This window comes from Drosophila persimilis, unplaced genomic scaffold, assembly GCF_003286085.1.
Source record: "Drosophila persimilis strain 14011-0111.01,24,50 unplaced genomic scaffold, DperRS2 tig00000000-arrow-pilon, whole genome shotgun sequence".
Taxonomy (NCBI): domain Eukaryota; kingdom Metazoa; phylum Arthropoda; class Insecta; order Diptera; family Drosophilidae; genus Drosophila; species Drosophila persimilis.
The window spans coordinates 3,298,424-3,311,696 of NW_020825288.1; the positions used below are offsets into that span (position 1 = coordinate 3,298,424).

The 13,273-nt window shown below is 45.5% G+C and overlaps 5 protein-coding genes across 5 annotated transcripts; 4 read left to right on the forward strand and 1 right to left on the reverse strand.

Annotated features, from left to right (window-relative positions):
* Positions 1-5,049: 5,049 nt before the first annotated feature.
* On the reverse strand, positions 5,050-5,662 carry LOC6595014 (the record flags this gene model as incomplete). The annotated part of the gene is made up of 3 exons (XM_026984194.1): positions 5,050-5,208; positions 5,266-5,593; positions 5,646-5,662. Coding segments are annotated over 3 exons (504 nt in total), but the record flags the coding sequence as incomplete, so codon positions are not given.
* Positions 5,663-6,262: 600 nt separating this feature from the next.
* LOC6595000 (GILT-like protein 3) lies at positions 6,263-7,179 on the forward strand. The gene is made up of 3 exons (XM_026994385.1): positions 6,263-6,558; positions 6,626-6,934; positions 6,998-7,179. The coding sequence occupies exons 1-3, from the start codon at positions 6,280-6,282 to the stop codon at positions 7,100-7,102; spliced, it is 693 nt and encodes a 230-aa protein (XP_026850186.1). The 5' UTR covers positions 6,263-6,279; the 3' UTR covers positions 7,103-7,179.
* An 803-nt stretch (positions 7,180-7,982) lies between these two features.
* Positions 7,983-9,044, forward strand: LOC6594999 (GILT-like protein 2). The gene is made up of 4 exons (XM_002020129.2): positions 7,983-8,229; positions 8,301-8,474; positions 8,534-8,827; positions 8,889-9,044. Exons 1-4 carry the CDS (start codon positions 8,170-8,172, stop codon positions 8,991-8,993), a joined length of 633 nt encoding a protein of 210 aa, XP_002020165.1. The 5' UTR covers positions 7,983-8,169; the 3' UTR covers positions 8,994-9,044.
* A 452-nt stretch (positions 9,045-9,496) lies between these two features.
* Positions 9,497-11,644, forward strand: LOC6594998 (eukaryotic translation initiation factor 3 subunit D-1). The gene is made up of 3 exons (XM_026995174.1): positions 9,497-9,765; positions 9,891-10,819; positions 10,885-11,644. Exons 1-3 carry the CDS (start codon positions 9,567-9,569, stop codon positions 11,446-11,448), a joined length of 1,692 nt encoding a protein of 563 aa, XP_026850975.1. The 5' UTR covers positions 9,497-9,566; the 3' UTR covers positions 11,449-11,644.
* Positions 11,645-11,801: 157 nt separating this feature from the next.
* On the forward strand, positions 11,802-13,218 carry LOC6594997 (spaetzle-processing enzyme). Its single transcript, XM_002020127.2, has 2 exons — positions 11,802-12,553; positions 12,612-13,218. The coding sequence occupies exons 1-2, from the start codon at positions 11,805-11,807 to the stop codon at positions 13,009-13,011; spliced, it is 1,149 nt and encodes a 382-aa protein (XP_002020163.1). The 5' UTR covers positions 11,802-11,804; the 3' UTR covers positions 13,012-13,218.
* The last annotated feature ends 55 nt before the right edge of the window (positions 13,219-13,273 follow it).

Genomic DNA, 13,273 nt, shown 5'->3' on the forward strand with positions numbered 1-13,273 from the left:
TGAAATTCTTTATGAATCTTTCAATCGGACAACAATCTGGAATGTCAAAGTTGACAACGCTGCCTCTGTGTTTAGTTTCGAAAAACTATGAGATTTATTTGCCTGCAGTTGCTTGGGAAAATGCATTTTCGGCATTCGCGACTGTGTCTGTGGCGTCATTTATCTGTGTATGCCTCATGCCCGGTTGCATGTGCGGCAAAGCTCTTTGTGGACGATACTCTAAGGTATGGCGAGGCATATTGATCACCAGATCCAAGTAATAACTACAAAAACTCTATAGAGTAGGGTTTAAAAGGTGGCTAATGGAACAAGTACTAAATTAAAGAACAAATTGAGAGGGCACTAAAAATGCAAATGAAGTATGAAAGATCTGCAGGGGCAAGTAAGGTGAAAGTAAGATAATCCAAGTACTGGGGATACCTGCATATCATTCCTTATTCATTCAAATCTCTTCAGCCCGAAACAACTCTCGAAGAACCTTAAACAATTGCTAATTCGTTCAGCCAGCAGCTTGAACCGAGTTTATACAACCACTAATCTCATGGAAACTATCTCGAAATGTATCTCATTACAAACAGAGCATCTGGCATTCGATTTCGCCATGCCCCCCCTCTGCTTTTTATAATACTTTTGCACGCAAGCCAGAGACAAGACAAACCCAAGGAGGAGCCACATAGCAGAGTGGAGCACAGCAGAGCAGAGCAGAGCGGAGAGCACTAAAGCAAACCAGACGCTGATGGATATCATCATGTAATACCCGAGAAATGTGTAACGATGAGGCAATCGCAGCTGGGCTGCGGCAGTCGTCGGATTATGCTACTACGAGTAATACTAATGTGGCAGGGAAGAAGTCTTTTTGTGGCAGGGAGAATTGACAATGCTAATGGGGCGGCGGAAATCAGGCATTTCCACTCATAATTTGCATAAGAAATCAGCTTCGACTCGGCACAAGGGACGGGGACTGGGACGGATAGCCTATCTCAATTATATGTCCAGACACGTTCCCCAGACGTGGACAGAACGCATCCAATGGAGCTTAGGCTGTGCTGTGCTGTGTCTTGACCGCTTGCAGCGCATAGCGGATATCAATTTGTACAACTTTGGAAATTCTCAATTCAGGCAGAAAACTACAGAGAGAGACTGGGAGAAAGGCGGAGAGAAAAGGAGAAAGAGTCGCAAATGATATGCAACGAAACGAAAAGAAATTTCTTCCTGCCCCAAAACTGGCCGAAACTGCAAACTGGTCTACCGTGACCCACTAAAGCCTCTCTTTCGGAAAGCTGAAAGGCTCTGAAAGCCGGCCTTAACACTGCCGCCTGCCCCAATGGTGGAAAGGGACCCTCCGCTACTCTCTCAGAATGAATCAGTTGTTCTTATAATACAAACAGTGGCAACTCATTCAAGAGAAAGTTCGATTAATTATTTTTAAGCCATGCGTAATACCCCGACGGCTGTTTAACCGGTTTAAGCGAAAAAAATAACTGCAGCTCTTTAATTAATTACTAAATACGAAGTAAATCTTAGGTAAGACTTCTTTCCGGAAAGTAAAAAATTCAATAAAAAAGAACATGGCAGATATTAGCAGGATACTTTATCAAGAAATAATAGATATATAGAAATAGATAAATAGAAATAGAAAAAGGATATATTGGATATCTAAGCCATCTTTTGCTATCTTTAGTGATATGCGAATCTCTTCTTTACTTTTTCGGTTCAGAAATATTGTATTCTTTCGGAAGAATAAAATTCATATTTCACTCTTAGCTAATGGATTGTTATTTGAAGTATTTCCCACAAAAGAACCCTTCCTTCATTGCCTTTCTATTGTAAGACGTACAAAATATTTATAAATTCTTCACCTTAAAGAGTTTAGTCTTGTAATTTCTTGTTTCTTCAACGAGTTGCCGTAAAATGTTCACCTCACACAAGGGTTAACGGCTCTGGCTGAATGCGTTTTCGGCAACTAAACAAGATCAACCGCAAAAAGAAGAAATAACAGCAATAAGACACAAGTAACGTGGCTTCATTGGCTTGCGGTTGAAAATTTCCAGCTCGAAATGTTGCAACAAGAACAGGCGATGGTAGAAAAACTGCAACCAAAAAAAAAAGACCCAAAACCTCCAGAAAATACAGCAGAAAAGTTTGACTTTATCGAGTCGAAACTTCGGATACTCTTAACGAAAAGATAAAAGCTATAGATGCTGATGAGTTGAGTTATAAATTCGAAATATAAATAGGAATCCAACGCTAAGAAGAGAATGTCGGCCACCTGTTCTCACGCTCATCCCAAAGGTACATATATATGATTTTATGCCGAACCGCTCATAACTCTAGGTGACCCTTATCTCTCTTTGGATAAAAAACAAGACTCTCTGAGCTCTGGGCTTAATAATTTCCTAGAAAAGAAGATTACAAAAATGTATAATTCACTATATTTTCAATTGATCATTGCTCAACTTTTAAATGATCTAATGATACCCTACTGTTATGGTCAGAAAACAGTAATGTCTGCAGTTTGCGGCAAACAAAGCGACACAAAGCTGGCAAACTTTTGTAAATGCAAATTAGAAGACCGAGAAAAAGCACAATAAACGACTCCAGAAATTGGAACAGAGACTCCAACGACTACAATTCTGATTCCGAGGCGCAGATTGAGAGACCAGAGATAAACGGTATTCGTGCGATGGGCCCGGAGGCTGTAGGAACTCTGAGTAACTCTGCAGAGTGATCTATGTACTGGTCAGCGGAAAGGCAATTTGGGTTAACTGCAACTGCAACACGTTCGAATTTGGTGGCTTCCAGTGCCAGTGCCAGTGCCAGTTGGTATTTGATATTTGCTAGCTGGGCAGACGAGGCCAATTATTGTGCGGAAATCTACGAGGCGCTTCATGAAATACTGTCACTTTTTTTCATCTCTCTTTCTCTACCGGTTGGTGGATCCATCCTGGATGGTTGGAGACTGCTGGCCACCTGCTGTGGTTATGGTCAGCCACACAATTATAAATACTGGTAACAGAGGGGGTGCTGCGGGGGCTGCGGGTGCTGCGGGTGCTGCGGGTGCTGCTGGCTTTGAAGGCATTCTTGCGTGCAAACCTTGACCATGAAACACGCTCTATGATGACGTGCCCATAAACGCTGCTGGCAACAATGCCAAACATTTACGTGGCAATTAAGAGCCGCAGAAAATTAGTTAGAAATTGAAATTGCTCAACTACCCCATGCCATCGCATCGCATCCCATCCAGTACCGTACCTCCAGACCATGTCCAGACCAGGTCCAGCTCCAGGTCCCGCTCCAGACCGATGGTCAATGGCATTCACTCACTCACTCACTCGCTCGCCGGCCGTTGTTGAGCAAGCCCCCAAGCCTATGCGACAGTTACAACTATATATGTGGCCAACAGGTTATCCAAGCCGAAAAAAAACAACAACAACCGTTTTGGACCGGCCTCCACCCGGGGAGCAGAGCGGAGCGCTCCACCAAAATGGAGCCGTTTGCCTCGCTCTGTCAATTAGCAGCAACGCGACATGACAGTGCACTGAACTTGTAACGCTTTGAAATGTTTGTTCGCTTTTTTCTGTTCCTCCTTTTTCTGTTTGCTGTTGAAAAATTCAGTGTTTCTGAATTGTTAATGTGACACACTTGGCGGATAGCTCCAAAATATTCGCAATTAACCCATTTTCCAGCTGATTTCTGCGAAGAGCTGCGCAAGAGTACGAAATCTTGAGCGGAAATTCTATGGTTTCTAGGGAAATTAAATAGCTGTGGGCAGTCTTCAGAGAGATTCAAAAATACACCAAAAGCTAATAATAATAATGGATGACAGCCTGTTTCTCTGTGTGTTCTGGCACATTGATTATAAATCTTTTTTGTTTGATTAAATAAGATGCAGATACTCTCAAAGAAAAAAGCTCTGTGAATCTAATGGTTACACTTAGGTTTAAATATTTGTGCCACTATATTTGCACCGAGAGTTGTAGTTCACTGACATTAATATGACAATATTTGATCTAAATACACATCATATATAAAACATATACATTTAAATTAATTTAAATATAATATATTTATTTTAGAAGTTTTACAGATGCTGGGAATAAAGACTTCTTTATGTGTTCGTTATGTGGCTTTGTTTTTATGTCTTTGTTCTATGGGAGATATCATTAAGTCTTGAACAAGTAAATACATTTGAGAAGATATACAATGTATGTATAATTGCGATAGCTTAATTCCTTTTTTAATGGTTTATTTCATTAATATAGTAATTAAAGGACTCTCAGATAAATACGAAAGTAGTTTTACAATTCTATTAGAAACCATTTTATTACTGACGCACCAACAAATTTGTGGGCCAAAACAATTACCCCCCAATAAGACAGAGAGAGAGAGAGAGAAAGCAAGATTTTGGGAACCGTACAGTCAGTCCATGCTTACAATCATGTCACCCAAATTGTCCACTGATTAGTGGATTGTAGTAGTTCAGTGGGTTAGATCTGGAACTCCCCACAGCTGGTAAATGATGTTTGCAGATAGAGCGAGCGGGAGGGCTACTGTTGTTCTCTGGAGAGCTGGAAAATTCGTACAAACTCTAGAGAAGTACATGTACATAGTGGTGGATCGTACGTGTACCTATGGAAGGGGATACATATGTACATTGCACAATGGACCAGCGGACGATGAACAATAAATTAAGTATATTCTGCGCACTGGGAGTGCTTCTCATCTCCATAGCGACAGTCATGCGTAATTCCCCTTTGCTTCTTTAACCAGTTTGAGCGAAAACCCATATGCAGTTCTCAACTTAGTTAATATTTAAGAATATTTAATCGTTGTCGAAACTTCTTTCCGGTGAGTAAACAAGTGAAAATATTACCCTTAACGATGATATAAACAGCTCTCACTGGGATATGGTGTAAGGAAAATTGGAAGTCAGTTTATTAGTTCAAATGTTTGTAATTCAACTTTTCATGAATTAAGCTTTAGTTTAGAATGGTGATCGTTTTTCACGTTGGACAGCTTTATTAATGTCGACCATATCGACCCTTTATTTCAGTTTCTCGTCCACAGATCCTCCAAATAGGTGAAAGAAATATTTGTTGAAAACTGCGGCTTACCATCGAACATCCAAATCAACGTAAGGAGATATTCCCCCGATGGCAGTATCACGGGCAATTCAATGCGATGAAAATCGCTTAGCGTCTGCACACCCTACGATTAAAACCAAAAATGTTGGAGAATCGAATAATGTACACGCTCAATACGTACCATATAAGGACATGAATGATTCAGGTTGGACGAATCCTTCAACAGATTATAGACAATCTTGGCTACTGGGTGGTGGCGTCTCCTCCAAAACTCGCAGCAATCCAAGTGGAAGTCGAAGAGAAACGGTTTGTATCCATTCGCCCTCTTCCACATTTTAAATTTGACAGAGATTTTGTACGCTGGCTCTAAGACCGTGATATTTACATTCAAACTTGTTTTGTTGCGAGAGTGGGCCTTCAGGCGACACGTATGCATGATGACCCATGATTTATTGTAGGACTCGCACTTGGCATTTGTCAGTTTAACCGACGGAGCCTCCTGCCATAATCTAGTATAAGTATTATTACGATTAGAAACTTGCAGTAGATACGAGTACTTACAGAGCCAATGAGAAATATAGTTAAGCATATTATTCCAAAAGAAATCAGTTTGTAGTCCATTGCTTGCCATCAGAGTTCCAATCTGCGACTGCCGATGAAAGGTCTAAAGGGAAGTGAATGTTCATGTCTGAATGGCAATTTTTAATCACTCCATTTATTTGGGGTTACCAGGTATCTCTTACGTAATGGTTCGGATTGAAATTATTTCCTAAAATTGTTTGATGTTGACGAGTGATTTTTCGGATTTGTTAAATGCTGAAATTGGGCGTAACGTTTTCATACATAAGTTCTTCCTTCATTGCCTTTCAAATTGTCCACTGATTAGTGAATTAGTGTCTGTCCAAAAGTTTAGTGGGTTAGGTCTGGGGTCCCGCGTGCTCCCCACATCTGATGTAGATAGCAGTAAATAATGTTTGCAGAGAGTGAGAGAGAGAGAGAGGAAAGGAGAGCTATTGTTGTTCTCTGGAGAGCAAGAACAGCTGTACATATTCGAGTAGTACCGTATAGAACGTCTGTATAGTTGGGGATCATACGTGTGCGTGTTCTGTAAATATGGAGACGAATATGTACAATGGATCAGCAACGAAGAGCATTTGTGTTTGGTTTGTGAGGCTGCAAAGTGCGGAAGCGGACGATGAACAATAAATTAAGTATATTCTGCGGACTGGGAGTGCTCCTCATCTCCATAGCGAGAGGAAATGGCCAGCCACAGTCCAACGAGACGGTGGTGACATCCACCAGCAGCACTGAAACAGCACCAGTAGTGCCTCAGAAACTACTGGTGGCCATCCACTATGAGGCCCTGTGTCCGGATAGCGTGTACTTCATCCGTCGACGGCTCCACGATGCTCTGCTGGACAACGATTGGTGGCGATATACTGAGCTGAAGCTGTACCCCTTCGGTAAAGCGGGAGTGAGTACTTGGAGCTATGGAATCATCACGTTTGATCACTATTAATTCCCTGTCGTTCTCGTTCCAGTTCTACAACAACACTGCCACTAAGGAGATGCAGGTATTTTGCCAGCACGGATGGGAGGAGTGCGAACTGAATGCGCTGCATGCCTGCATACTGGAGACACTAGAGATTCAAGAGGCCTTCAAGCTGATCTACTGTATGCTGCGGGCCTATAGCAACCAGCTGGACAAGTGCTCCAATCACCTGGGTCTCGACGTGAGTGCGGCGCGGAAATGCAAGCAATCGCGCAAGACCCCAGAGATCCTGGCTCCCTACGGCAAGGAGACTCTGAAGCTGGGCCTGTCCTTTGTCCCCACCATTGTGTTTGAGAATGTAAGTTTACCTCGTAGATTCCCTCCAGACTTCTTCTTTAAATCGATGTCTCAATCCCTTAAGGTATTCGAGCCATACGAGCAGAGCAGCATTCGCTACAACTTTGAGGGTCATTTCTGCAGTCAATACGAGAGAAAGTTCAACATCAGGCTGCCCACCTGCGTCTAGCCAGATCCTATTTAACTATGATGAGCATGCAAATGTTTTATTATGTGGTAAAACCAATAAATTATAATTACACCCGAGATACCAGTTTGGCTGGCTGGGTTTTCCGCTGACTCAGAGACTCCGCCTGCCCCAAAACGGCAGTGAAAAGCTAAAATTGGATCATCTTATCGGTCGCATTTGCATAGGGATCCTATGATTAGCCTCAGACGCAGCTGTAAATAAGATTAGAGCCCCAGTGTGATGGTTCCGCTGCTCAATTTTCAGCGTAATTGCGCGCAGTGCTGTCGTAATCTGTGTTGTTCGGCCTTTGTTTTTTGGACGGACAGACACTGACGCAGGCTGGCACACGCTCAGCGGTGGGTCTCGAGGAAATATATACAGCCCAGGCCCCTACACTCATAGGTTGAATGAGAGACCCCCGACAGGGGCGCTGGTTACCAGAGGGCTGGGGAACAAAATGGTACGGAAATCCGCAATAAAACTACCTGGATGGATACTTTAACTGGTTGTGTGAAGAGCCAGACCGATACCAAAAATCATATATGATCCTGTTAATCGATACTCATACACAGTCGACACTCATCTCTACATGAACGATCCTTATACACATGTCCGTTGATTATTCTTAAGATAAATAGCAGTCGAACGACAGCTTCCTTTATCAGTAAAAGTCTGGGATATGCGCGAAGGATCCACGCGAATCAATGAAAATAAAAATATTTCAATTCTGATTCATCGATATCCCATCGAGCCCATCGATCATTCTCCCATCGCTGCGATAGAAATCTTTCAAATCAATAGAAAAATCTGTCAATATTTTTCTACACTTAAACTATGTATATGTACTCAACACAATAATTCTAAATTGAACCAGCTAAATTGGATTTGCGAATCTCTGCGAAGTGAAAGAACCCTCTGGTCGCGAATTCAAGCCACGCCACTGCCGCCTTGTGGGAAACACTACGACATTGCGGCTCATACAAAATTTGGACTTTATTTCAGTGTCAAGCTGTCGCTGGCGCTGTGCGGGACTGAACGATTTAAAGATCATCAACTCAATCTTCCCAATGAGGGCGTTTGTCTTTGTCTGTCTACTGATGTGCATTATGGCGCTGGCCAGTGCGAGGGTGAGTGACATTGCTCCCTCCAGTTCAGGGGACAACAGCGATCTAAAACAAGAACATTGTGAATTTTGCAGCGTCATCATGCACGAGAGACAGAGGAGAGTGACAAACTGGCCGTAACACTGTACTACGAGTCACTTTGCCCCTACTGCATGACATTTGTCACCACACAACTGGGTCCCTCGATGCTTCTGAATGATCGACTGCCATTCGCGGATCTCCAGCTAATACCCTACGGCAATGCACATGTGGGTGGTTCTCTGTCCATCAGAATTTGAATTTAGCATTAAATCCCATATAATTGTAGCTGGATGACGAAGGAAATGTCGTGTGCCAGCACGGCGTCGAGGAGTGTGATTTGAATGCCTGGCATGGCTGCATACTGCAGCACCATAACATCACCGAAGCTATGACAATGATTGCCTGCATGATGCGCGGAAAGAAGAACAGACTGGACAAGTGTGCCGAACACTATAGCATCGATGTGAGCGACGTCAAGGAGTGCCGGAATTCTCGTAGTGTGAATGATATACTAAAAGAGTACGGCAGGGAGACGGCCGAGGTGAAGCACCAGGGCGTTCCAGCCGTAGCACTGGATTACGTAAGATAAAATATGAGCATCGGATATCGAATGTGGAAGATTAACTTCTCCTCTTCCATAGGTGTACAACGTAGAAGAACAAAGCAGTCTGCTTAATCATTTCGATATTGTTTTCTGTGCTCAATATGAGCTCATGTACCATTTAAAACTAAAGAACTGTGTGTAATTTTTAATAAAAAAAACTATTGAGAAAATCTCGTACCAATCTATCAACTAATTCGATCGTATAAATCGTTCTTCGGGTGTATGGAATTCTTGTCGCACAATTAATTGTTTGGCGCCATTTATTTAGGAATATCAAAATTGAGCAATTCTCTTACGTTTTCTTACGTTTTTTTTATGTGACCTATTTTGCTAAAACCCTTTTTTAGACAAGATCCAATAAAAACAAGTGTTTAAAATAAAGCAATCAAGTAGAAAATATTTTATTTAATCGCATAAAATTATGTGGGCATGGCTGAGAGATCTACCTAGAAAGAAATATTCGAAAGAACATTAAAAGCGAGGAATATGTATAATAAAACTTGAATTCGTCAGTATATTTACGGTATATTTTTAAAATGAGACGTTATATTTCGGTATTTTTCTGAGGGTCAGGCCGTATATCACACATGCGCTACAAACCCGCGGTCACACTGATCGAGTAATTCGCGAAACAAGTTTTTTTTTCAATTTTATATCAATTGATAAATTGGAAAAAATCAATTAAATAAACAGACAGGCCAGTGAAAAGCGTGCGATGAGCGAGACCATAAACACCGCGGCGCAGTTTCCGTCCTTCGAGAAACCGACCGTGCAGTTCAACGAGCGGGGCTGGGGACCATGCGAGCTGCCGGACACGTTTAAGGATGTACCATACCAGCCGTTCAGCAAGAACGACCGTCTGGGCAAGATCTGCGACTGGACGAGCACCTCGAACAACGACAAGAAGTACCAGAGTAAGTGCAATACAGATGCCGTCTGAAATTCGCATTTCCTCACATTTGTCCGCCCGCAAAGTGAGGTTATGTGCGTGTGTCGTGGCAGAGGTTATAGCGGTGTTGTGTTTTTGTGTTTCTTTCAGACAAGTACGCCTCCAGCTTCGGCACTGGCAACCAGTACTCGTACTACCATGAGGAGGACGAGACCACCTTCCACCTGGTCGACACGGCCCGTGTGCAGAAGCCGCCCCACCAGCGCGGACGCTTCCGCAACATGCGCGGACGCGGTGGTCGCGGTCGCAATCCCCGCGGCGGCCTGAACAACCACCACCACCACGGCATGACGACGCTCAACGGCAAGAATGTGAAGGCTCGTGATACCCGTCGCGGCATGGGCAAGAAGTTTGGTCATCGCGGTCCGCCACCGAAGATGCGCGAATCTTCGGTGGCCGTGCGCGCCGACTGGGCTTCCATTGAGGAGATGGACTTCCCCCGTCTCATCAAGCTGTCGCTGCCCAACATCAAGGACGGTGTCGATATCGCCACCTGCGGCACCCTGGAGTACTACGACAAGACCTATGACCGCATCAATGTGAAGAACGAGAAACCACTGCAGAAGATCGATCGCATTGTGCACACGGTGACCACCACCGACGATCCGGTTATTCGTCGTCTGTCCAAGACCGTGGGCAATGTCTTTGCCACAGATGCTATTCTGGCGACCATTATGTGCTCGACGCGCTCCAACTACTCCTGGGACATTGTCATCGAGAAGGTTGGTGACAAGATCTTCATGGACAAGCGTGATCATACGGAATTCGATTTGCTGACTGTGAACGAGAGCAGCGTGGAGCCCCCAACCGACGACGATAGCTCTTGCAACTCGCCCCGCAACCTGGCCATCGAGGCCACCTTCATCAACCACAACTTCAGCCAGCAGGTGCTCAAGACCGGCGACCAGGAGGCCAAGTTTAAGTTCGAGGAGCCAAATCCCTTCATCAGCGAAGACGAGGACATCCAGGTGGCCAGCGTGGGCTATCGCTACAAGAAGTGGGAGCTCGGCAGCGATATTGTAAGCTAAAATCCACGACTCCTCGAATCACTACTCTAACGAATTCCATCCCATTTGTGTGGTAGGTTCTGGTGGCGCGATGCGAACACGACGGCGTTCTGCAGACGCCCAGTGGCGAGCCACAGTTCATGTCGATCAAGGCCCTCAACGAGTGGGACTCCAAGCTGGCCAATGGCGTGGAGTGGCGCCAGAAGTTGGACACACAGCGCGGCGCCGTGCTGGCCAATGAGCTGCGCAACAATGCCTGCAAGCTGGCCAAATGGACGGTTCAGGCGGTGCTTGCGGGCTCCGATCAGCTGAAGCTGGGCTATGTGTCGCGTATCAACCCGAGGGATCATTCGCGACATGTCATCCTGGGCACGCAGCAGTTCAAGCCGCACGAGTTCGCCACCCAGATCAATTTGAGCATGGACAATGCCTGGGGCGTTCTCCGGTGCATCATTGACCTGGTGATGAAGCAGAAGGACGGCAAGTATCTGATCATGAAGGATCCCAACAAGCCGATCATTCGTCTCTACGATATCCCCGACAACACATTCGATTCCGATGACTCGGACGACGGCGAGGGCGATGATGGTGAGGGTTTCCAGCAGGTCTACAACTATGCGAACAACAGCAACAAGATTTAGACGTTACGCATTCAGCACCCACTTACAAAACCACATCTGGGCTGGGTGTGCGTCAGAGCCCTTTAATTAACCATAATATCGATCGATAACCCATGTCCTTTCGCAGAAGTAGACGCGTTCTAGGCGCTAGTTGTAAGAATTTGTATCCGAGTTGTATCTGCAGCATATTCCTAGTAAAACACAGACGGCGAAACGACAAGACCTGCTCTTTACTGGAGGGTGCCTCAATAGTTTCTTCAGCATTTATACAGAAATTGGTCTGATTCATTTCGCGTGCTGTTATAAATAGAGACATTCGACTGCCGCATGGTACGTAGAGCAGTCGTCGCTTTAACTCTGGCGGAAGCACAACCGAAATGTGCTCCGAGAGAAGGCTTTTGATCCTGCTGCTGCTGCCGCTGATAGTCGTGGTGCAAGCTGCTGCCTTGCTAGCCTTTGCCAATTGCACTCCCGAAGAGCGTTGCATCACCCTCAAGAGGTGTCCGCAAATACTGGACAATATCAAGGCCTACAATGTGGCCCAGCGGAAAATGATCGGCCACAAGCAATGCGCTTTGAAGAGTCAGCACAACACACTCTTGGATCGAGTCTACGTCTGCTGTCCGGAAGAGCCTATCGTTGCCCAGACGGGCAACATCCTCCCCATCATTGGAGAGTGCGGCGTGACCTTGCCTTCCTTTCGCATCGTTGGGGGCACCAAGGCAGGTCTCTATGAGTTTCCATGGCTGGCACTGATCCGACACGAGAAACCTGTGGCACTGCAGCTTAGGACGCTCCGGGATTTGCTCAAATTGTTTGTCGTGAAACCTACATCCTTCGATTGCGGAGGGGCACTGATCAACACTCGCTATGTACTGACCGCAGCCCATTGCGTGGCCAGCCGAAGGCTCATCGAGTCGGGTACAGTGGTGGCCAGCGTTCGTCTCGGCGAATGGAACACGGAGACTGCTCCCGACTGCTTCAACGAGGTGAATGGTAGAGAATTCTGTGCTCCCAGCCACCTGGACATAGAGGTCGAGAAGAGGATCGTCCACGACGGGTATGTGCCCGATAGCAGGGACCACTTCAACGACATAGCTCTGCTGCGTCTCAAGCGGAGTGTCAGGTGAGGAGGCTCCCCATCTGGGAGACCATCGGCCTAATGAAAGCTCTCCGCTCTTTAGCTACGCCAACAACATCCAACCCATTTGCCTGCCAGATAGCCAGAGGCTGCACAATAGTCACTTCCAAATAGCCGGCTGGGGCCACACCGACTTGGACAGGGCGAGCCCCGTCATGCTTAAGGCCACCATTATGGGCCGTGGTGTGGATGAGTGCCGCGCAAGATATGGCCCGATGAGGGACACCCAACTGTGTGCTGGCGGCACCGATCATAGAGACACCTGTAACGGGGACTCGGGCAGCCCCCTAATGGCCACCATCAGTGTGGGCGGCCGTGAATTCGTCTATCTCGCAGGCATCACCTCGTACGGACCAAGGCCGTGCGGTCTGCAGGACTGGCCGAGTGTCTACACCAGAACAGGGGCCTTCACCGAATGGATAGTGATGCATCTGGAGGCTTGATCTTGCCTTGAATGCGATAGAAGTGTGAGAGGAACGGCGCTGTATTTAGTATCTATGTATAACGTCATAAGAATAACTGGTTAAGAAATTAACGACTGCACATTGGATCTAGAGATCATTAGATGGGAGAGCATGCTCAGCACAGGCAGGGATTTGGACAGGTGGCTTGGGATTGGCCCGCATATTTTGCACAATGCTAATTGGAATCTCCGGGAAATCACTCCACATACATTGTACATACAAACATATCAGTATGCAATTC

What these genes read in the sequence shown, in the direction of transcription:
- LOC6594998 (XM_026995174.1), top strand. Translation starts at nt 9,567, where the DNA reads ATGAGCGAGACCATAAACACCGCGGCGCAGTTTCCGTCCTTCGAGAAA. An exon ending in CAACGACAAGAAGTACCAGA is followed by an intron (nt 9,766 to 9,890) that starts GTAAGTGCAATA and finishes TGTTTCTTTCAG; the next exon opens with ACAAGTACGCCTCCAGCTTC. An exon ending in GGGAGCTCGGCAGCGATATT is followed by an intron (nt 10,820 to 10,884) that starts GTAAGCTAAAAT and finishes TTTGTGTGGTAG; the next exon opens with GTTCTGGTGGCGCGATGCGA.
- LOC6594997 (XM_002020127.2), top strand. Translation starts at nt 11,805, where the DNA reads ATGTGCTCCGAGAGAAGGCTTTTGATCCTGCTGCTGCTGCCGCTGATA. An exon ending in CGTCTCAAGCGGAGTGTCAG is followed by an intron (nt 12,554 to 12,611) that starts GTGAGGAGGCTC and finishes TCCGCTCTTTAG; the next exon opens with CTACGCCAACAACATCCAAC.
- LOC6595000 (XM_026994385.1), top strand. Translation starts at nt 6,280, where the DNA reads ATGAACAATAAATTAAGTATATTCTGCGGACTGGGAGTGCTCCTCATC. An exon ending in ACCCCTTCGGTAAAGCGGGA is followed by an intron (nt 6,559 to 6,625) that starts GTGAGTACTTGG and finishes TTCTCGTTCCAG; the next exon opens with TTCTACAACAACACTGCCAC. An exon ending in CCACCATTGTGTTTGAGAAT is followed by an intron (nt 6,935 to 6,997) that starts GTAAGTTTACCT and finishes CAATCCCTTAAG; the next exon opens with GTATTCGAGCCATACGAGCA.
- LOC6594999 (XM_002020129.2), top strand. Translation starts at nt 8,170, where the DNA reads ATGAGGGCGTTTGTCTTTGTCTGTCTACTGATGTGCATTATGGCGCTG. An exon ending in TGGCGCTGGCCAGTGCGAGG is followed by an intron (nt 8,230 to 8,300) that starts GTGAGTGACATT and finishes TGAATTTTGCAG; the next exon opens with CGTCATCATGCACGAGAGAC. An exon ending in TACCCTACGGCAATGCACAT is followed by an intron (nt 8,475 to 8,533) that starts GTGGGTGGTTCT and finishes ATATAATTGTAG; the next exon opens with CTGGATGACGAAGGAAATGT.